We start from the raw sequence: 22211 nt of genomic DNA, 5'->3' as shown, positions 1-22211 counted from the left end.
ACATTGAATGAATATTGATGATCATCTTGTGCTGGACGGTGACGAGCTGTCTGTCCACGAATGACGTTCAGGAGTCGTCTGTGGAGGAGTTTCACTGCAACAGCAGACGAACCAGCGTCAATCAGCATCAGAGCGCTAAAGACCATCATGTTTGGGTTTGAAGTGTAATCAAACTACTGTCACACCGTCAAACAGCTTTTAGTTCTGAGCACCGGGAGTCTCATCGTCCTCAACTCAACTCTGTAATTTGCAAACATTACATGACGCCGACAGGCTGAATTGAGATTGTCAACAGAGTAATGATTACTCCTCCAGAACATCAGCAAGGCCCTTAATGATAAAGTCCTGTTTATTTCCTATTTATTTGTTTGGAGAGCGACGGTGTTTACTCAGACGAGCAGCAGAGTGGCTGTCACTGAAGATCCATCGCTAATGTCCGAGAATCTCAAGTGAAGGAGGGAGTTTTTCTAAAATGACAGGAGGAGAAATAACATGAGGACAGACGGGCGAAAGAAGAAATGGAAATATTGATCCTCACAGATAGAAAAATTAACTAGAAGATGATGGATGAGCCTGTGAAGGAGTGCCAGCCTCTTCTGTCTGATTCTGTCCCAATGTCAACAGGCAGGGACGGATGGATGGACGGAGGGAGGAGGAGAGGGAAGAATGGATGGATGGATTCACAGACAGACGGATGGAAGAATGGATGGATGGATGGATGGATGGATGGATGGATGAATGAATGGATGGATGGATGGACGAACAGATGGATGAATAAATAGATGGATGATGGATGGATGGATGGATATTGGATGATGGATGAATGGATGATAGATTCACAGACAGATGGATGGATTGACAGGTGGATGTATAAATGGATGGATGATGCATTCATGGAAGGATGGATGGATGGAAGGATTGACGGGTGCATGGATTGATGGATGGATGGATAGATTGATGGAGGGACGGATTCATAGATGGATGGATGGATGGATGGATGATAGATTCACAGATGACTGGATGTATAAATAGATAGATGGATGGATGTACAGATGGATGAAAGGATGAATGGATGAATAGATGGATGGATTCATGGATAGATGAAGGACTGATGGATGGATGGATCGATGTACAGTTGGATGGATGGATGAATTCATGGATGGACGGATTCACGGACGGATGGAAGGATTGACAGATGTATGTATGGATGCATGGATGGATGGATGGATGATGGATGGAGGGATAAATGGATCAATGTACAGTTGCATGGATGATGGATTCATATACAGTTGGATGAATGGATGGATCAATGTACAGTTGGATGGATGGATGGATGGATGGATGGATGGATGTACAGTTCGATGGATGGATGGATGGATGGATGGATGGATGGATGTACAGTTGGATGGCTGGGTGGAGTGAATCGTGTTTTCCCATCCAGTCATTTGCGACTGTATCAAACGGTCTGTTTGGAGGATGATTGTGTTTCTGTTGGATTTTTTCCGTTTCCCTCACTTTTCTCGTCGAGGCCTCGTTACGCAGCCTTCACTTCCATGTCATTCTGTCGTTACATGAGCCACAACAGCTGTTACAACACGCTGACAGCTTTTACAGATTGCAATTTCATCTGAGTTGTCATCGTTTTACACAAGCGGCGCCGCCTCCATCCCTGTAAATGTCAGCCGTGTAAAATGACGATGTCTCCAAAATTGCTCAAACCAGAGCGTGTTAGACCCGGAATATGATTGCGCGCACGTAATCCTGCTTTAACAGTGTGGGAAATTAAAACGCCGCGTGCGCGTGACGGTCCTGAAGAGCCCTGCTTGTGTTTTGGCGATCAGGTAACAAAGAGCGTGACGGAGCGTCTCCATGCGGACCGCACGGCCTGAATGTCACGGCCGCCGCGCACGAGCGGCAGAAACACTGATGAGGACACTTATCGCCGTGGAAAACAGGGCCGGGGCGGCTCTCCGGACGAGCCGAGGAGCTCCTCACAAAGGTTAGTGGCACATGGAAACACAAGGCCCGTCTTTGTTAGGTGACCTCATTAACATGCGGCGGGTTGTGTGGCGTTCAGGAGCCGCCGCCGCCGCCGCCGCCGCCGCTGCCGCCGCCGCCACTGCTGCTGCTGCCGCTGCTGCTGCTGCTGCTGCTGCTTACGGCTCCTGTCACAAAATCAATACCCCATCCTCTGATAACTCACAGCGCCAACCGGGTTCAAGGCCCCACGTCTCCGGTTGTTTACAACGTTAAACATCAGGGGATGTGGGAGCAGATGAGGTGCAGCTGGAGGGAACGCCGTAGGACTACAAACACTGTAACACCATGAACACCGTAACGCTACAGACACCGTAACACCACAAACACTGTAACACCATGAACACCGTAACGCTACAGACACTGTAACACCACAAACACTGTAACACCATTAACACCGTAACACTACAGACACTGTAACACCATGAACACCGTAATGCTACAGACACTGTAACACCACAAACACTGTAACACCATTAACACCGTAACGCTACAGACACTGTAACACCACAAACACTGTAACACCACAAACACGCAACACCACAGACACCGTAACGCTACAGACACTGTAACACCACGAACACGTAACACCACAGACACCATGACTCTATGAACACTGCAACACAATGAACACTTGAACACCAATAACACCGTAGCACTACAGACACTGTAACACCACAAACACCGTAACACCACAAACACCGTAATGTTACAAACATGTAACTCCACAACACTGCGTATACTGTAACTCTATGAACACTGCAACACAACGAACACTCAAACACCGTAGCACCACGAACATGTAACACTGCAGACACCCTAGTACTATATACACCATAACAATAACACTATGAACACGTAACACCACTAACACTGTAACGCTACAGACATTGTAACACTGTGAACACCGTAACACCACAAACACCATAACAATACATGCACTACAACTCTATGAACACTACCACTAACACCGTAACGCTACAGACATCATAACACTACAGACAATGTAACACAACATACACCATAACACCACAAACACTGTAACGCTACAGACATTGTAACACTGTGAACACCGTAACACCACAAACACCATAACACTACATGCACTACAACTCTATGAACACTACCACTAACACCGTAACGCTACAGACAGCGTAACACTACAGACCATGTAACACAACATACACCATAACACCACGAACACCGTAACACTACGTACATCAAAACACTTTGAACACATAACACTACATACACTATAATACCACAAACACCATAACACCACTAACACGTAACGCTACAGACGTCGTAACACTACAGACACTGTAACACAACATACACCAAAACACCATGAGCACCTTAACACCACAAACACCGTAACACTACAACACCATGAACCTCGTAAAACCACGAACATCGTAATGCTACAAACACTGTAACGCCACGTACACTGTAACCGTACGAACACTGTAACACCATGAATACCGTAACACTATTAACACCGTAACACCACGAACACCATAACACCACGATCTGTGTGTTTCCAGTTCGGTGTGTTTCCTTGTGTCTCGTGAGACGTTGTCCAGTTCGTCAGACGTCCTGCGTCGTTTCGCCGCCTCATTGCTTCACTAACCGCCGCCGTCCGACCAGCCGACCGCAGAGCGGCGGTGGGCGGGGTCGGACCGCTGGAGGTTCCGGGTGTAGCGTGTGAGCCGGCGGTCCCGGGGTGCGCTCGGGCGGAGGCCTGATCGGAGCGGAATTGATCGTCTTGTCAGCAGACGCAGCGCGGGCCTTTATTCATCAGGCGGCGGCGTCCCGCAGACCCGGCGGAGCGGCAGCAGGTGTGAAGGTCACCGGGAAGAGTCGCATTTTAATCAAAGACCACGGCGCTAAAAATAGGCGTCTCCCCGGCGGGCACGGAAGACACACACTCGAGGGGACGCCGGCGGCTCCGTGGACACGCTTTAATTATCACCACACACACCGGGCTGCTGTCACAAATAAATGTCAGCTGGACACGAGGAACAGGGTGTGTGTGTGTGTGTGTGTGTGTGTGTGTGTGTGTGTGCGTGCGTGCACCTGCAGACCCTCAAGAGTCTGATCTCCTTCAACCTGTCAGATTTTACACCCCTGCTCTCTAAACGGTTTTGTTTGTTGGGTGAAGAGCGACAGCAGGGAGTCGGACACGTTGGAGGAAGTGGTTTGCACTCCCCCGTCACAGTGAGATTATCCCCGGTCTGAGTCCGGGCTGGAGGGCATTTCCATGAATGTGCATGTGTGAGTTTTGTCTGTGAACGCTACAGTGGTTTGCATGTTCAGTGTCCACGGTTCGAGTCCGGATATTTGATTAAGTGGTGAAGCGGATCGAGTTTGACTGTGTGAGTGTGTGTGTGAGTGTGTGTGTGTGTGTTTCTGAGGTGTTCTGCATACAGTGGTAAAATAATTGCCTCATTATACAAATACACACACTTTTCCACTGTGTTTGGATTACAGTGGACCAACATCCAGGAAGCTGGTGTGAATTTACAGCCGCTGTGGCAGATTAAACACCCCATAAAACACACACACACACACACACACACACACACACACACACACACACACACACACACACACACACACACACACACACACACGCACGCCCGGTACATGCAGAGAGAGCGAAAACACAGCAACATGAGAGGAGACCTACTTCTGCTTCACAGACACAATGTGTGCCGCCGCCTTTGTGTCAAGTGAAGAAGAAGAAGAAGAAGAAATGTGCTGAATCTCGGCTCCTGTTTCCCTCCAGAGTGTTTCCTGCCTGTTCTCCTCCAGTCAGGATCACCTTCGTTAAAAAACCCTGATCTGCACCACAGAGACTCCCTCACTGTGCTGCAACACACCTGAAGCAGTGTGTGATGGTGTGTGTATGCGTGTGTGTGCAGTGGTCGTCTTGGTTAAATGATCATCCTGTCCAGCTGGTTTGTCTCGGCTGTGTGTCACTTTGTGCTGGTTTTGTGTCTCTTTGTGGACGATCCATGCCGCTGTGCTCGTTTCGCCTCACGGTGTCGTCGCTCTTAATCCTTCTTTGCTCTTTTTGCATCTTTTCATGATTTAAATAAAGGATTTTATGGCTCCAGGCATCACATTGTAGCTGTTTTGAGTGAATTTTATCAGTTTGTTCCACTTTCACATCATTTCATGCTCCTTTACTTGTCTGATTGTGTTGCTTTCTGGTAGTTTTGAGTTACTCTGTGGCCATTTAAGTTCCTTTCTGGTAGTTTTGCTTCACTCTGTGGCTTTATTGTTGTTTTGGATCGAACTGTGTTGCTCTGTAGTGAGAGTGTGTTGTGAGTGTTATCTAATGTCATTCTGTTTCACTGTGAGCGCCCATCAGGCCTGTTTCGTGTCTTTTCTGTCTCACTTTTAGGCTGTTTTAATTTCTTTATTGCCATGTTGTGTCTCTGTGGCTGTTTTGCTTCACTTCAGAGATACTTTGATTGTCGTTTTGTCAGCGTGTTGTGTAATTTTATGATTCATTTAGTCATTTTCTCTCATTCTGTCATTTTAACATTTTCTGTTAAATTGTGGACGTTTTTGTGGTCATATTTTGTTTTCATCTGAATCTTTCAGGATCTTTCTGGTTTTATTTGCCTCCTTTAATTATTCATTCTTTAATTTTATCATTACCAGTCCCTTCTGCAGTGTGATTTTGTGCTGGTTTCCTCATTCTGCATCTCTTTGTGGTCATTTTATTCCTCTTTCTCCTCGTTTCCTGGTTGTTTGTGGTGATTTTCTGTGTCTTTGTGCTCATTTTGAGGCTTTCAGTGTTAACTTCACAGCCTTTTGTGGTAAATTAGTTTCTCTTTGTGGTTATTTTGTGTCACTTTGGGGCCTTTTTCCATCATTTTGTGGTCACTTTGTGTCTCTTTTCCAACTATACACACCAAATCTTCTGGAGCGACTCGGCGGATCAATTTCCTCTCACTCGCTCCCAAAGTGACATTGTGGTGGCGGAGCTGAACTGAAGCTGCTCTGGGATCAATGCCAGAGAAAGACGAGAGAGAGTGAAGGTGGAATAATGAACTGATGTCAGTGTGTGTGTGTGTGTGTGTGTGTGTGTCTTCAACACATCAATAGATTTTAGATTGATGTCACATAAACTGGAATATTTCAACCTTTTATTGATTAATTCTTCTTCATTCTGACTTTAAAGTGATAAAAGTCTCCAAACAGCATCCCTAAAACAAACAAACAGGATCATTAGGCTCCTCCTGTGTGTATTTCTGACTATTTTCTGTCACTTTGTGACAATATTGTATTTTTTATTGGAGTCTTTTGGTTTATTTTGCATTTATTTGTAGTTATGTTCTCTTAATGGTTGATTTTTTTGTCTGTTTTTGATTGCTTTTATGATTCCACTTTGTGGTTATTCAGTAGTTTTGGAGATCAGTCAGTTTCTAACTGCTGATATGAATGTGATTCTGGTTATTGAGCATGTCTTTTCTCCGTCGGAGTCTGGAGCACGAGGACGACCGGAGGTGCTGACGGTGGGAATGGGGGCTGAGAGGGTGACACATTACACTGGTCTCACATGGAGGGGTGGAGGAGGGCGGAGGAGGGCGGAGGAGGAGGGGGGCTACAGGACTGTGACAAGTGCAATGTGACAAAAGGTCACAGTCAGCAGGAAGGAGCTGCTCCAGCTCTCCTCTGCCCCCTGCTGGACACTGATGGCTTCTTCAGCACGCGCTCATATTTCTATATATCATCAGGAAAAAAAAACAAAAAAAACTTTTTTAGCTGATTTTCTCTCCCGGTGACTTTCTAAAGTCTTGACAGGATGATATTGTCAGATAACATGAACAAAATGACCCAAAAAGGGTAAAAACTACAACAAAAACACATCAGATTGGCACTAAGGTAATAAAACACTCAATAAGGAATGTAAAACATTCACTAATGACTTTAAATGACCATAATTTGAATACAAGAAATTAACAAATAACAAACTAATCAAAAAAAGACCAAAAAAGTTTCATAATGACCTTAATTAGCCACTAATTGACCCTCAGTGAGAGCAGTGCTCCCATCAGAGACGAGTTTGCATTAAGTTTCAGTTTGTTCTGGAACTGGGAAGCCTTTCTCTCTCTCTCTCTCTCTCTCTCTCTCTCTCTCTCTCTCTCTCTCTCCTCACTGATCCTCTCGTCCTGTTTCTGACCCACGTGGACGTTTCTCCCCTCGCCGTTAATCCGCCGCCTCCGCAGAGCTCCGCTCACCGTGTGAAATGAAAAGCCACACCGGTGCCCCCGCTCCGCTCGGCCCCCTCCAGCTGCTGCTCCGGTTCATGTTCCTCCATGGCTGAGCTCCTTAATCCACTTCACACCGCTCTCCTGAAAGACGCCCCCGAACTGTCTGGCAAGGCCGCAGAAGGCCTTTCTGCAGCTCCAGTCTGAGTGTTTCTCCTGGTTCTGTTTGAGCCTTGCATTTTCATTAAATCTGCATCGCTGCCACCCTGGAACGAGGAGTCGGTGATCTGGGGGGGGGTTCGGCGCCCGACAAGACAGATGTTCTGCGGCTAATCCTGCAGAGCAGCTTCACGGAAACCTCCAGAGTCGACGTCTGTCCAGCTCGGCTCAGCAGCCTGGCGTCAGGACCGGGAGAGGAGTCCAGAATCCGGCAGCCGAGGCCGAGAGCCAGACCTCAGTCAGTCTGAGGAAAGACTCAGAGAGCTTTAAAAACCAGGGAGAGAGAGAGAGATGGTTCCCAAAACACAACTTTAAATCTTCCAAGTGTCTGTGTCGTTTCAAGGAAGATTATTCTTTGATGAAAATGTGGCTGCTGTGAAAATTAAATCCACTCTCTCAATAAATGTGGGATTGAAAATATGAAAGTGGATCTGCGATCCCTCTCAGTGAAGAAGACGTTCCAAAAATTAATTCTTACACCGCAAACCTTGATTCTCGGAACTCTTTAAACTGATCCCAGGCACTTTAAACTCAATGAAAACTCTTCAGACTGAATATAAACCCTCTGAACTCAACCAGAACTATTCGAAGTGAACTCAAACTTTTGAATTCATCCAGAAATATTTCAACCTAAGTTCTTTAAACTGAGTCCAGACCTTTAAAATGACACACTATACATCTATACATACAAGATATGACGTTCCTAAGAACTGCATAGTACTTTATTTGTGTAACTTCACTGAAAACAGCGTAAAGCCAGGGGAAAGGTACCTGCTTAAAACACTGTTCATAGCTGCCAGAAAGGCTCCAACAAGCAAACGGGGTGAAGTGGATCCTCTGACCTGGAACAGCGGACAAAGGAATAAAGGAAATCCACACAATGGAAAAACTGACACGCCGCCTGAGATGAGGAGAAACGTAGGTGGAAGATAATGGAGACGTGGAGATTTTCAGCACCTCGGACAGCGACTGACAAAGGAAAGGTCACCTGATACAGAAGAAATGATTGAAAGGATGGGAAAATAGGATGGAGCTGCCAACAGGATGTGACCTTTTTCTTCCTTTGCTTCTCTTCTTCTTGGTCTATTCTGTGTTCTTGTTGTTTTTTATGGAAAAAAAAAAGAAAAATCTAATAAAAACTTACCTGAAGAAAAACTGAATGCAGACACCAGACTCTGGAGTCCTCCTCTGCTAGTCATTGAAAATCATTTTATTTCCTTTAAGTGCTGTACTACAGAGTAACTTTTGTAAAAACTAGGAAATTACTAAACTATTATTTTATGGTTGTTTCTGTAAGAACCACAGTAGTTTAGTTACTTTACTGCTAACTAAAATGATATTTCTTTACAGCCATACTTACCAGTCACTGCTGTATATGGTGCTGTAGTAAAGTTAATTTACTATATTTAGTTGCTGCTTGAAACACTGAAGTACTGGAGTGATTTAACAAGTTACTTTAACAATTAGTTACTGATTTAAATACTGGAAGAACAGTTACTTTACCACAAATCAAAAATATTTGATTACACTTACTAGTCCCTGTTTTTAATCCTGTACAAGTGGCTATTTTACGTGCAGTTACATTTGATGTGCAGGGACTAAAGAAGTAACCAGAAGCTGTTTGTTCATTACATAAAAGTTTTTAATAAAAAACATGTCAAAGTTTGATTTGGACACTTAGGAGGCCATTTTTTTGACTTTATGACCTTAGCAGCGAAGCAGCGTCAGCAGCACCCGGAGGCCAAATGAGCTCAGGAAAGGTTTTTATTGTTTCCAAATCCAGAACGATTTCACTTCACTCCATCTGACGGTCGTCGCAGGACTGATGAGCACAGATGTCACAGTCACAGTGGGGAGCGCCGTTTGCTTTCTGTCTGAGGGTGAAGATGTCAGATCTACTCCTCTCTTTTAGTTTGACATTCCTGTGAAGTAACTGAACGATTTTTTCACAACTGTTAGAGCTGTAAGTTTTAGACTGTCAGCATGTCTGGAAAGTGACGGAGAAGACTGCACCAGTAAATATCTGTCAAGCTGCCGTTTCTGTCCATATGGATGTGCTCAGGAAGAGTAGGAGCAAGATGCTCTATAGATATCTCAGTGTTCTTTCATGGTGATAGTTAACAGGAAGTTCCTGCTGAGCGTGGTTTGGTGACGTGTTACATGATGACCTGAGTTTTTTCTGGCCTTCCTTTCCTGTGGAGGAGAAACTCCATGATCACGTCTCATCTGAAGCTCCTCATATTCATCACTTTGACTGTTTGATGAAAAAGTCACACTGATTGAGGGTTTGATTCCTGGCAGTTCCACAGCTCGCTGCAGATTTATCCGTCGCTGTGGCTTCCCGTCTGCGGTGCTTCGTATTCGTCGCAGGAATCCAATCTTCTGCCTTGGTGGCTGCTGCAGCCGCCCTCATCCAGGATCCTCCCGGGATTTCATCTTATTGATGTCTAAATGTCGATTAAAAACTTGGAAACAGCTCATGAATACAGAGAAAATGTACAAAACTGAATCTTATTGGCTTGTAGTCAGCATAAACCCTTCATAAAAGCAATAATAAGCTCGTATAAAGTCCTAATCAGCTGTTTTGGAGTGTTTTCCTTTAATACGCCTCCTGATTCTCACATATGTGACCCTGCAAAAAAAAAATTCCTGACAATGCTCGGTGTCAACTCATGTTGACTTGTAAATCTGTTAAACTAAAATAACTACAGCAAACAGTCAGACTGTTGCTGGAAACCGAACTGACACCAGGATTCTTTCATTCTCTGTGAAACAAAGCAGGATTGCAGTCAGTCAGATGGAACGTGTTTTATCATGATTCCGGTTTGTAATCAGAGGTAACGCCATGAAAACAAGAGTGGTGATTAAAACATGTTGGACAGAGACGAAAAAATATCTAAATACAGGCTTTGATCAAAGTATGAAACAATAGAATGAATCAGAAACATTGAACTTCTTCTGGGAAACATCTTCTGACCAGAACCCAGTTTGGCCCAAAGGCCAGAAGAACTGACTGATCCGGAACAGAGACGATCACTGCCGATCATTTACTTCTTTCTTTTAAAGTGCAGTAAATGGAAATATTTTACTGATGGTTTTTTTTTTCCTATGGAATCATCTCTCTGAACCTGCTGGATTTTATAAAAGTTACACCATTTTTTACCATTCCTCCTCATATGGTTCTCTTTCCAGAATTTATTCAAAGCAAATCCAGGAACAGAAACCAGCTGCGACCCTGATCAGTTGAAGCTCTCCGTGGTTCTAATCCATTTCTGCTTCAAAAGACAGAAAAAAAAAAATGTCATTGAGAATATTTGATCTTGTTTCAAGGAGGCTGAAACCCTGTTCTCCACTGGAGGTGGGTGGGACTGGCTCCAGGAGCCTCAACAGGATCAGTGGTACAGAAGATGGATGGATGAAATTTAGAAAGAATTAGATTAGAAATAAAGAGAATGAAAGGAGGATAAAGAAAATGAGGAAAAAACTAAAATACATCAGAAAAAGAACAAAATGGGGAAAAAAGTTCAAGAAGGGAAGAAAGAGAAAGACAAAAGAGGGAAAACAACAGAAAGGGTCAAGAGAAAAAAGGACAAAAACAGAAAAAAGGAAATAAAGAATTTTTCTTTGGAGTTTAAGAAGTATTTGGTAACACTTTACTTGAAGCACCTGGTATAACACAGTAGTTATAAACACTCATAAATGATCACAATGCTTTATAACTCACTATACAGCATAGGGTTAGGGTTAGGGTTAGGGTTAGGGTTCGGTCCTGGCATTGTGATCATTTATGAATGTTTATAACTATGGCGATACGTGTTATAATGGCATTATAATGCTCTACTACTTATAATAGTATTTATAATAATACGGGGGGGGGGGGCTTCAAATATAGTGTTATCAAGTATTTTTATTTATTTTTCACTGTTTTGCTCTTGGGGGGGGGGCATAGAGGTCTGTAGTGGTCTCCAGAGGTCTTTAGTAGCTTGTGGCAGTCTCTAGAGGCCACCAGTGGTCTTCAAAGGTCGATGCTGTCTGCGGAGGTCTTTATGTCACTGAAGGTCTCTAGTGGTCTCTAGAGGTACAGAGTAGTTTGTGGTGGTCTCCAGAGGTCTTCAGTGATCTTTGGTGGTCTCTAGAGGTCTGTAGTTATCTCTCATGGTCTACAGAAGTCTGTAGTGGTCTCTGGAGGTCTGTAGTGGTGTGTGATGGTCTCTAGAGGTCTCTCATGGTCTGCGCTGTCTGGTCTGACTCTCTGCACTGAAGCTGCAGTTCCTCCGGGGACCAGCAGAGGGCGTCCTCCTCTTTCTCCTTCAGACAATAAAAACAAGGCGAAGCCGCTCAGAGGCTCCGACTCCGGGCTGCAGCCTCGGCTCCATTCAGCGGACGATCCGAGCGACGAGAGGCGGCGGGAGAGGCGCTGCGGAGCGGAGAGCGGCGGGGAGGAGCACCGAGGGACCCGGGCCGGAGCGACCGGAGGAGATGTAGCTGCCAGCAGGATGCCTGCGAACCGCGTCTCCCGTGTGCTGCTGTGGGTGGGGGTCTGCGCGCTCTGGGAGGCGGTGTGGGCCAAGTCCGTGGCGGATCAGGGCGCTTTCGGTGAGCTGCCGAGCCGAGCGGGGCGATGCAGCAGGGCGAGGGGGGAGGGAGGGGGCCGGGGAGGACCGGGGGGGGGGGGGGGGGGGGGGGGGTTATGGCTTTTGTGCAGAAAGGCGTCGATGCGCTGCAGAGCTGCTCCCCGGGCGGAGGCTGCGGGGGGGTCCGGCGGAGGGGGGGTGGTGGACGGGGTCTGGGCTGTGGTGGCTTTGTGTGATGTGGATGCTGACATGTCGGGGTTGGGGGGGGGGGGGGGGGGGCTGATCACAGATCTGGAGGTGTGATGGGAGAGCAGGCCTTCCTCTGTGCAGCAGGCCTGCATGGGGGCCATTGTTGATGCTCACTGATCATCATCATCATCATCATCTTCATCATCACCTCATGCTTGGAAAGCAGAGCCTGCGGATGGAGAGAACCCTGGAACCCTGCGTGCATCCCGGGGACACATTATGTAATTGGGTTGCATTATTCAGGACGTGCACGGACGGCCACGTGTGACGAACAGCCCCTGCTGCAGCTTCATGACCTGGTGCAGGTGGATGTTCTGTCTGCGGGGCTGAAGGTGGGAACGGGCGCGCGTTGTCTTCCAGGGGAAGCTGTGGCGGCCGGGAATCTCGCCACGAATCTCCAGATGTGATGCTCCAGCTGTGAAAACATGGCTGCTGCTCTTTACATGTTCAGATTATTAAATCTGTGGAGGAACATGCAGGGTCAGGGAGGCGCGGCTCCCCGGTGCCAGCTTCCTCTTTTCATTCCCGAGGAGGAATGAAGTTGAAGCCAGAGGAGGATAAAACGGTTCAGCAGAGGCTTATAGAACCAGATTTATTGCATTGTATCTTTGGAGACAGATTAACATGATGGAAAAGGCTTCAGCTGAACCCAAACTCACTTCTACATCAGATGTTAATAATAATTAAAAAAAAAAGACGATTGAAATTGTGAAAGTTTAAATATGTTGTCAAAATTGTCTGAGATTCTCAGTGAAATTCTAACTTCTGAATGTTGGTGTAAGCGTCCTGAAAAACAGATTTTCAAGACCAAAGTGACGCGTTCTCTAACTTGTGATTACTTTTAAAGAAAACAGTGGTGAAGCCACACTTTACTAACGATGAAGCTTTTATTTTGGTAGGTGAAGTTTGAATTGCAGGAAGCAAAAACACCAAATAAAGAATAGAATTCAGTTTTTTGGAGCTAGTCATGTAGATGGAGAACGCAGAATGAAAATGTTGTCAGGTTTCCCTTTTGTGATTCTTCTTTTGCCAAACTGAAGCTGTGTGCTGGTGTAGTGGTTCGCTTTACCACCTCACAACAAGAGAAACCCCGGTTTGAGTCCAGTGTTTCTAAGCTGCCTGGGATTGGCTCCAGCATCGGACGCATAAACTCCAAATGCTTCAAACTTATTCCTGTCATATTGCAGCACTTAGATAAAGAAACAATCTGTCTGATATTATTCTGTCATCTGCTGAGAAAAGAAGCAGATATTCAACTGGACTCTCATGACATCTGGTTGTTTTATTCAGGATTATGTTCAAATATTTTTTATTCAACTACATTTGAGTTCCCGATAAAGAGCCAAACTTCAATTTTGTAAATTCCTGTTTTATTCCCCTGAATTCCAAAGAGGAGGGCTTGTCTTCTATTGGCTTGGAACACAACATGTTGTCCATGATGGACTCAGATTTTCAGTGTTCTGGCGGGACGTCCGCCTCGTCCTTGTGTGTGGAAGTGTTTGGGGGACGATTCCCGGCTCGGTGAAGTGAGGCTGAAGAGTTGTGGAGTCTGACTGACTCAGTGTTTCAGTCAATAGCTGCTCCAGGCCTGTGCTTCAAGCGACGGAGGAAGTCCTCCAGTCACACAAGGGAGCCTTTATCGGAGCAATTACTGGAATGGACGACAGCATTTACACACACACACACACACACACACATACACACACACACACACACACACACACACACACACACACGCACACATACATCTGCTGCTAATTACACAGCCATTAGCACGTTACCCTTCCATAAAAAGAGTTGTGGATGGAGGACCGCAGGGTTTTAGAGGATGTGCCTGTGGGGACCGAACCCGAGGAAGAGGCTCATCAACAACAACAACAACAACAACAACAACAACAAGGCCAGCTTTTAGAGAGTCGGCCTGTAACCATGGAAACATCCCCTAATGTGACCCACATCCAGGGTGTCCAAGAAGAGAGATGAGAAACAAAATGTACCGGGGATGAGGAGTGTGTGTGTGTGTGTGTGTGTGTGTGTGTGTGTGTGTGTGTGTGTGTGTGTGTGTGTGTGTGTGTGTGTGTGTGTGTGTGTGTGTGTGTGTGTGTGTGTGTGTGTGAGATGACTTCACACTGCATCATCATCATCACTGTAACGGTAATCCGTCTCTACTGGAAGCGATTAATGTGCGTGAGCAGCGACACACCCAGCCAGCAACAGTTCCACTGCTGCCTCTCCTCACTGCAGCTCCGATCCAGTCTTCACACTTTTCACTGTAAATATGAAACAATCTCCTTGATTTCACGGTCGAAGGCTCTTTTTCTTTAAATGAATAATCAAAGATTTGCTGAAAAACCCTGAAACCTGATGTACAGCTCCAGACCTCTGGTCTACAGTGAGTTACTGTGTTTCCAGTAAAAGTAATAAAACATAACGAGACGTTCCAACATGCCTTTGGCAACACTGTTTATCACAGAATCAGATCAGATGTTTGTTTAAAGTTTTGTATTTACTTCACATAAATTATAAAATTAGTTACTTGGTAAAGTTTACTTGCATTACTTTTACTTTCTCTTTTTTTCTCTCCCCAGAGGTTCAAATTAAAGTCCAGGTGTTCGACAACAGCGATCTGTCTCCGCTGGCGGACGCCCAGGTGGACGTTCACGGGAACCAGACCGTGCTGGCGTCCAGCCGGGCCGGCGGCGATGGCGTGGTGAGAGTGAGCTTCTCATACCGCGCCGGGACCTGGGTGATCATCACAGCGTCCAAACAGGACTACGTCACCAACTCGGTGCCCTGGCACTCCAGCCGCATCCCGCGTGAGTCCGTCCTCACCTCCGGTGCCTCGGAGGACCAAACACTGAGACTACAGCTGTTCCAGATAGCCTCGGTGTCTTGCTGGTTTTGACTGTAGTTGACAGTGTTTCTCTCGGTGTTGTTTCAGTGTACGCCTCTGTCAGCCTGTATCTGCTGGTCCAGAGGCCCGGAACTCTGATTCTCTACGATGACGTTCTCCAGGTGCTGTCGGGTTCTCCAGGTAAAGGAGTCTAGATGTTTAAACCCTCGCTCCTCCAGAACCTGAACCAGAACCAGAACCAGAGCAGCAGCCCGGTTCCTGCCTCTTCCTGCTGGTTCATGCTGCTCTTTGGGTTTTGTCTTCCAGGAGCTCGTAACCAGCCGCTGGTGCAGCTGCAGAGGAAGTCCATCCAGCTGCCGCCCAACTCCAACTACACGGCCCTGTCGGCGGCGCTGACCACGGCCCGCAGTCAGTACGAGATCGGGGGCTTCCCGTTCCTGCTGGGCCAGGAGACCAACAGCTCAGGTCGGTCCCGCACCCCCGAGAAACTGTCGAAGGTCCCGGATTATGTGAAGTTCACCACACGTTCTGGTTTCAGGTGCAGAGACAGGATGGACCGACCTGACGGCGCTGGCGGTGGTCAGCGTCCAGCTTCTCGACAGAGACGGCGGCCCGGTCCAGGTCTCGGACCCGATCCACATCTCGGTGCCGCTGCCGTCAGACACCCGGAACAGGGTGGCCACGAGCGTCCCCGCCTGGCTGTATCAGCCCAGGACGGGTGAGTCAGGAGGGCCGGGGATCAGCTGGTCCAAACCACTGACGGAGGTTACATAACAGCTGGAGCTCCCGAAATAGAAAGCCTGCCTGAGCGCCTGCTGACGGAGCTGCAGGCTGCTCCACCAGCAGCAGCTTCACTCAGAGTCCACTGAGCTCCATCATGTCGGGAAAACGGCTCCTCTTCACGAATGCTGTCAAGATTATCGCTCTTTACAGTTAGAATTCATGGAAGCATTTGGAGAGCTGCTGTCTCTCTCCATCCCCAATATGGACAAACTGTGCTGTGGTCCTCACTGTTACTATTTATTTTGCAGTGATGCTCATTTCCTCCTCTGCAGGACTTTGGGTTCGCAGCGGGACGGGATACATCAAGAAGGACGGTTCTCAGTTTGTGTGGAACGTGGTGGTTCCTCAGATGGGGTACTGGCTGGCTGCCTTTCCGTCCTCTTCAGGTAGCGTCCTCTCTTCCGTCTGCGATGCTCCTTGTGTTGTTTTCCGGTTTCCAGTACTTCCAGATGCTGTGCAGACCTCTGCTCTAAGCACGTCGAACACATGGAAGCTGTGCAGCTGAAGTTTCTCGGCAGGAACCAGAAAGTTTGCTTTACCCATAAAAATCCACGCTTTGATGAGATTCAGACATACAATCAACCCCTCACACAGAAAGTACTTTCTGTATCTAATGCAAGCAGAACCATCTAATTCAATTACCAGGCCTGGTTCTGTGTCCCAGAAGCAACTAGAGGTCAGTGAAATTTCTCATTAAGGTGTAGAAATACAGAACTGCATAAACGGACTCAGAAGACCAGGATGTGCAACAGTGACCGAACAACTTCTATGAGCTTCAACAAATGAAGGAACCGTACATAAAAAAAGAGTCTGGGCGAACCGTTCAGATAAAGTAAGACTGGATTGATCCCTGGGGGAAATTTGACTCAGGCAGGAAGCTGCACCTAACAGCAGATCAGAGCTGAGCGGAGGACGAGTCAGCTGAGCATGATTTACCACACCGACGATGAGTACAAAGCAGGTCAAGTCTTTTCTTCGCAGCATGTGTTGCATTTTGTAGACATTGTACAGAAAAAAGGAAAAAGCAGACATGAAAAAAAAGTATCGATTGACCATCATTTAATGAGCACGGCTTCCAATTCATGGTTTGAAAAGAATGTTGTTTGGAGGGAATAAAAGAGATGAAATGAGAAAAAAAATGTATGAGGAAAGACTGAATAGCAGGTTTAAAATGTCAAGTTACAATTTGAAACTGGGCAGTTTTTCGGTCACCTTGTGGTGAATTTTCTTCAGAATAAACCTTTGGCGGTGGACTGTCTTGCAGGTTTCGGTCTCTCTCATCCAGGCCTGAGGGACATCACCACCTACCACACCCTGTTCCTGCTCTCCATCCTGGGCTCGCTGGCCCTGCTGGTGCTCATCCTGCTCTGCGTGCTGCTCTACTACTGCAGGTGTGGGGAGCGTAGGCGCAGGTCACACTTTGAGCTTTCATAGCAACAATAACACAATTCAAACTGAATGTGGATTTGGAATTTTAACAAGTCATATAACATCTAATCTGTCAGCAGGTAACAGCGGTTCCTTTGTGTTCGTGACCCTCCTCTGTTTGCTTTCCAGGCGGAAGTGTCTGAAACCTCGTCGACAGCAAGGCAAACCCCACATGTCCAATCTGAACGGCGCCAAAAGAGACCAGGGCACGTCCACTTCACGCCTCAACCTCATCTGCGGAGGCCACGTGGAATCTGGACCCTCCAACGACAAATCTGAAATGTCCCCTTCGCGAGATTACCAGAATTCGAAGGAGGACTTAACCAAGCACGTTCCTGCTCACATGCTGCGACACTCGAAGGGGAAAAATGCTTCGGGCTCTCAAAGAGGCGAAAGTTTTCCCATGAAGGTTACGAGAGCCACGGAAACCAACAATCTGGACAACCCACTGCTGCATGACGACTACAGCCGGAGCTACAGCCCCAAAGACGGAAAGGAGTCCGACTACCACAGGCACCACAACGCCAACGACAATCGAGGGTACTCCTCCGACCCCCCGTCCCCCCCTCGTTTCCAGGGCTACGTGCCCAACCAGTCCGACAAACCTCCGGAGTACTCTGCGGCGGCGGCCGACAGCCTGGCGCGACCCACCTCCCTGAACACCCAGCCGGGACAGATCATCTTCTGCAGCTCCATCGACCAGATGAAGGAGAACATGTACCGGAGCATGGTGCCAACCCTGGTCATCCCCGCCCACTACATGCGCCTGCCGTCGGAGTTCTCCGGGAAAGACGGCAAAGACCCCAAGGAGCAAGACAAGGACGGCGCTCAGATGGGAGGAGGCTCGCAGCACCATCACCACCACTCCCAGAAGCAAGGTCAGCAGCAGCAGCAGCAGCAAGGCGGTTCCCAGGGCGATGACTCCGAGGAGCCCAGCTGGGCGTCGGACTCCTCCGGCGGGCCGGTCACCATCCCGGTGCTCTTCAACGACTCCACCATGGCCCAGATGAACGGAGAGCTGCAGGCTCTGACCGAGAAGAAGCTTCTGGAGCTGGGCGTTAAACAGCACCCGCGGGCCTGGTTCATCTCCCTGGACGGACGCGCCAACGCCCACGTGCGACACTCCTACATCGACGTTGGGAACGACCTGAGTGGCGGTGGCGGAGGAGGATTTGGAGGATTTGGAGTCGGTTCCAGTAGCATTCCGCGGGATGTCAACCTCGAGCCACCCCTGGAAGCACAAGAGCGGAAATCAGGTGTCAGCCGGAAGGGAAAAGACGAGCGCTGGGGTACGGGAGGGCGGAAGAGCCACGGGGTCGGCAACAGCGGCGGGAAGAGTTACTCCAAGCTGGCCTACCCGGACCACAGCGAGCCCAGCAGCAGCGAGGGACGCCCGGTCTCGCCGGAGGAGAACTCCCTCACTCCGCTGCTGGACGAAGGCCCGTCCTCTCGAGGATCCACCATCCCGAGGAGGGGACGCAGTCGAGTGAACAGCAGCCGCAGCAGCAACAGCGAGAACCGCCGCGACTCCATGACCAGTCCCGAGGACGACCCCGACGACAAAGACGAGAACAAGAAGAGTCCGTGGCAGAAGATCGAAGACAGGCCGCTCATGGTCTTCCACCCCAGGAAGTGATCTTTGCGAATTTACACTGGACCTTTTAACCACCCTTTCCGAAGGGAGAGTGTCCTTCACCGACAGAGACCGCACGAAGCACAACCACTGCTCCACCGCGCCGTTTCAAGGTTGTTGTTTGATCAGATCTTCTCACCGTCTCACCGTTGGTCGGTTCTGCTCGGTTGATCTATTGTAGACCTAAAACTTGTCCACTTTCTTGTGAATCCCATCACCTGTTACGTCACTGAACCATCGTCTGAGCCATTGCATATACTGACTGTGGAAATAGCCATTTTATAGAGCAAAGTATAAGAATAGAGCACTTACTAGCAATTTGATAACCGATCGGTTGATACGTCAGTATTTGGAAGTAGGTTCCATTTTTTTAAAGAGTTCGATGGGATTGATTGTGCACAAAGTCTCTCACTGATGGTAGCAGATGTTGAGCTTGTGCTTTCTTGTCTGCTTCCCTGTTATTATCTTGACAGGAAGCAGTTTCCCAAAGCCTGAACGTGTGGGGATTGTACCAGTTCTACTGTTTTTTTCTTCTCGTGCCCCTGTGAGTGGATGACGCAAAGACCATTAAGTCCAACTTGTATTTTGCTCCTTCAGGGATGTACTTGATTTCCTACCTGTACCGTGTTCTATGTGTTGTAATGACTTATTCCAGTAGTAATGATTTGAGATCCATTTCATCCTTTATGTCGTCGACTTCTTGCGGTGGTCACCTGAACAATTCTGCCAAAAGTTTTTTGCATATCTGCCTTTCTCCTCTTGTTGAGATGTTTTTGGCCAGCAGAGACTTCTTTGCGATTATCGTTGTGTAAATAGATCCCAGGCATTTGGAATAGAAAGGTTGCATGCATATGAATGTATGAACTGACCAGACAGGCACCTCCCCCCACAGCTGGGCGACCACTCGACCCCCCAGTGGCCCAGAGAAAAAGGGTGAGTCTGAACAGAAACACCACTGTACTTGAAGACTTAAAGGACCTTCCGCTTATCTCCCAACTCAGAATTCAGAGTTGTTCTTGGGATTAGGGATTTTTAAAAGCCCTGCCCCCTTTCTAATTTGGAGCAAGAACATCAAAGACTTGTTACTAAAATCAATGTTTTATTCTTTTTATGTAGAATTTAGGAGTATTTTAATAACTTCCTACATACAGCTGTGGGTATGAAGCGGTCTGTTAGAAGATTAACAGATATTAGAATTGATTATTTCAAGTTCTAAACTGGGAATTCCCAACTCAGTTTAGGATTCCAGTTGATCACAACATTGAAAATCTGAAACAGACGCTTGTAGCTTTGAACCCACACTGCTTAAAATAACATGTTTCAATGTCTGCAGCCCCTAAAGGGGTAGTTTCAGCCTCAATTTCCATCCCGAATCCCCCCAAAACGACTGGGAATTCCCGAGTTCCGAGATAACTGGAACGCACCACCACCCACCTGATATCCTCCCGAGATCACCAGGGCCTGCACCACTTCTCTCCTGCAAGTGCCTTCTTTCACACTTAGGACGGAGCGATCGGCTCGCCGGTCGCTCTCGGAGCCGAAGTCCGCTGTCCAGACCGGCAGGCACTGATAAGCACACTGCATCGTGGGTAACAGCAACACGCGTCACTCTGGGGAGCATGCCTGACTAATATCACTACTTTCCTTGCGGCTCTTTCGTCCTTGGATTTTCTCCATTTCTTCTATCTATCCTCTTTTTCACCAAACTTGTAAATGCTACAATGAATTATATGAGATTTTATGTGTATACGATGTGCATGTGACATGTAGATTAGGGTGTTTTTAATGAGAACCTTTTTGCTTTTTGGGTTTTTTTTGTTTGTTTTTTTTTGGAATTGATAATGACAATGTCCTTTTGGCACAAAATGTGACTCACACTTGCATCAGACTTGTGCTGCCAAACGAACTTGGGTGATACAAAGATACATGGACTTTTTTTTCCCACAATCCAGCTGTAAGAAAAAAATTCACTTCCGGTCGTAAATGTTTACAATGACGACATTCTGACCAACACGCTCCCCGCCGCCATGAGCATCGCCACTGCCTACCGACACATCAGCAGCTCTCCGCTGGGAGCGCTGTCACCGCCTGATCCGGAGCGCCGCCGAGACGCCGTTAGCATGGCCCTGATTGGGGTTGGGGTTAGGCTGATATGACTGTTTAATCAATACTACTGATTGGTGTTTGAAATGAGAAAACGTGCCCTGCTGTAACCAGAAGTTTGTGACGTTCTCATGTTGTGATGATTTTATGTAGAAAGACACATTTTCTTGATGCAGTTGGCACTTTAGTAAGGAGTCTGTTTGGTATCTATAGTCACAGTGAGGGTTGAAAAGGGTTTTACTGCCGATCAGGAAAATGTGTCATTGATTCTGAAACAAAGACGAAAACGCACCAAGACTGATGACGATTCCAGTCCTATACTGAAATATTAACACTGAGCTAATGTTTAGCTAATGCTAAGTTATAAAAATGAACTTTAAAGGGCACATCTGCAAAAGTGGTAAAAGAAATATAATGAAATGGTGATGAAAACGTTTGGAAGTCAGGGAGTACAGACATTCTTAATGTGAAAGTTGACTCTGTTTTTCTGAAGAATGAAGACCGATCGATCCAGTGGTGACAGACTCACAGCTGAGAGAACTTCAAGCCGTTTTGTTGTATAAAAGTCGCTCGGTCACCGTTCACCTGCTGACCATGAAACTCGAGTCCGTCGCCTCCAGGAGAGCCGGTCGGCCGTGAAACGGTCCCAAACCGCCTGTTGTGAATTCCTCGTGGCTTTCCCGCTTTGTTTCCGCTCCTCTTTCTTCTGGGTAGATTTTGTGAACTCGTGTTTTCGGGACCGTTCGGGGCCGACGGCTCTCTGGGAGGACACTTTGAAGACTTCATCCCACGCCAGTCAGACATCCACTTCATCAACCCGCTCAGTCGGTTGGAAACTGTAAATGGGTTTTTTCTGTACATGAGACGAAATAGAAATAAATCTGTTCCCACGTTCTGTCTGTCGGGATTTCTTTTGACAGTGCTGTTCAGAAAAAAAAGATTAAAAATCAAACAAATGTTGTACTAGAAAAAGAAAAAAACAGCAAACACAAAAAACTCAATCATGAAAAAAAAAGTACAACAAAAATAGATGAAACATGGAATGCAAAGAAATCAAAAATATTTTAAAAGGATATTAATAGTGAGAGAAAGACCCTTAGACTAAC

The 22211-nt window shown here is 47.1% G+C and overlaps 1 protein-coding gene across 1 annotated transcript; it reads left to right on the top strand.

Moving 5' to 3' along the window:
- The first annotated feature begins 11913 nt into the window (after window positions 1-11913).
- On the top strand, window positions 11914-22000 carry fam171a2b (family with sequence similarity 171 member A2b). The gene is made up of 8 exons (XM_030097743.1): window positions 11914-12077; window positions 14893-15120; window positions 15246-15338; window positions 15465-15623; window positions 15697-15876; window positions 16214-16327; window positions 17206-17332; window positions 17499-22000. The coding sequence occupies exons 1-8, from the start codon at window positions 11978-11980 to the stop codon at window positions 19003-19005; spliced, it is 2508 nt and encodes an 835-aa protein (XP_029953603.1). The 5' UTR covers window positions 11914-11977; the 3' UTR covers window positions 19006-22000.
- The last annotated feature ends 211 nt before the right edge of the window (window positions 22001-22211 follow it).

Source organism: Salarias fasciatus, chromosome 8 (genome assembly GCF_902148845.1).
Source record: "Salarias fasciatus chromosome 8, fSalaFa1.1, whole genome shotgun sequence".
NCBI classification, from domain to species: domain Eukaryota; kingdom Metazoa; phylum Chordata; class Actinopteri; order Blenniiformes; family Blenniidae; genus Salarias; species Salarias fasciatus.
The sequence above is the reverse complement of the archived record's forward strand: the minus strand, read 5'-3'. Positions and strand labels throughout refer to the sequence as shown.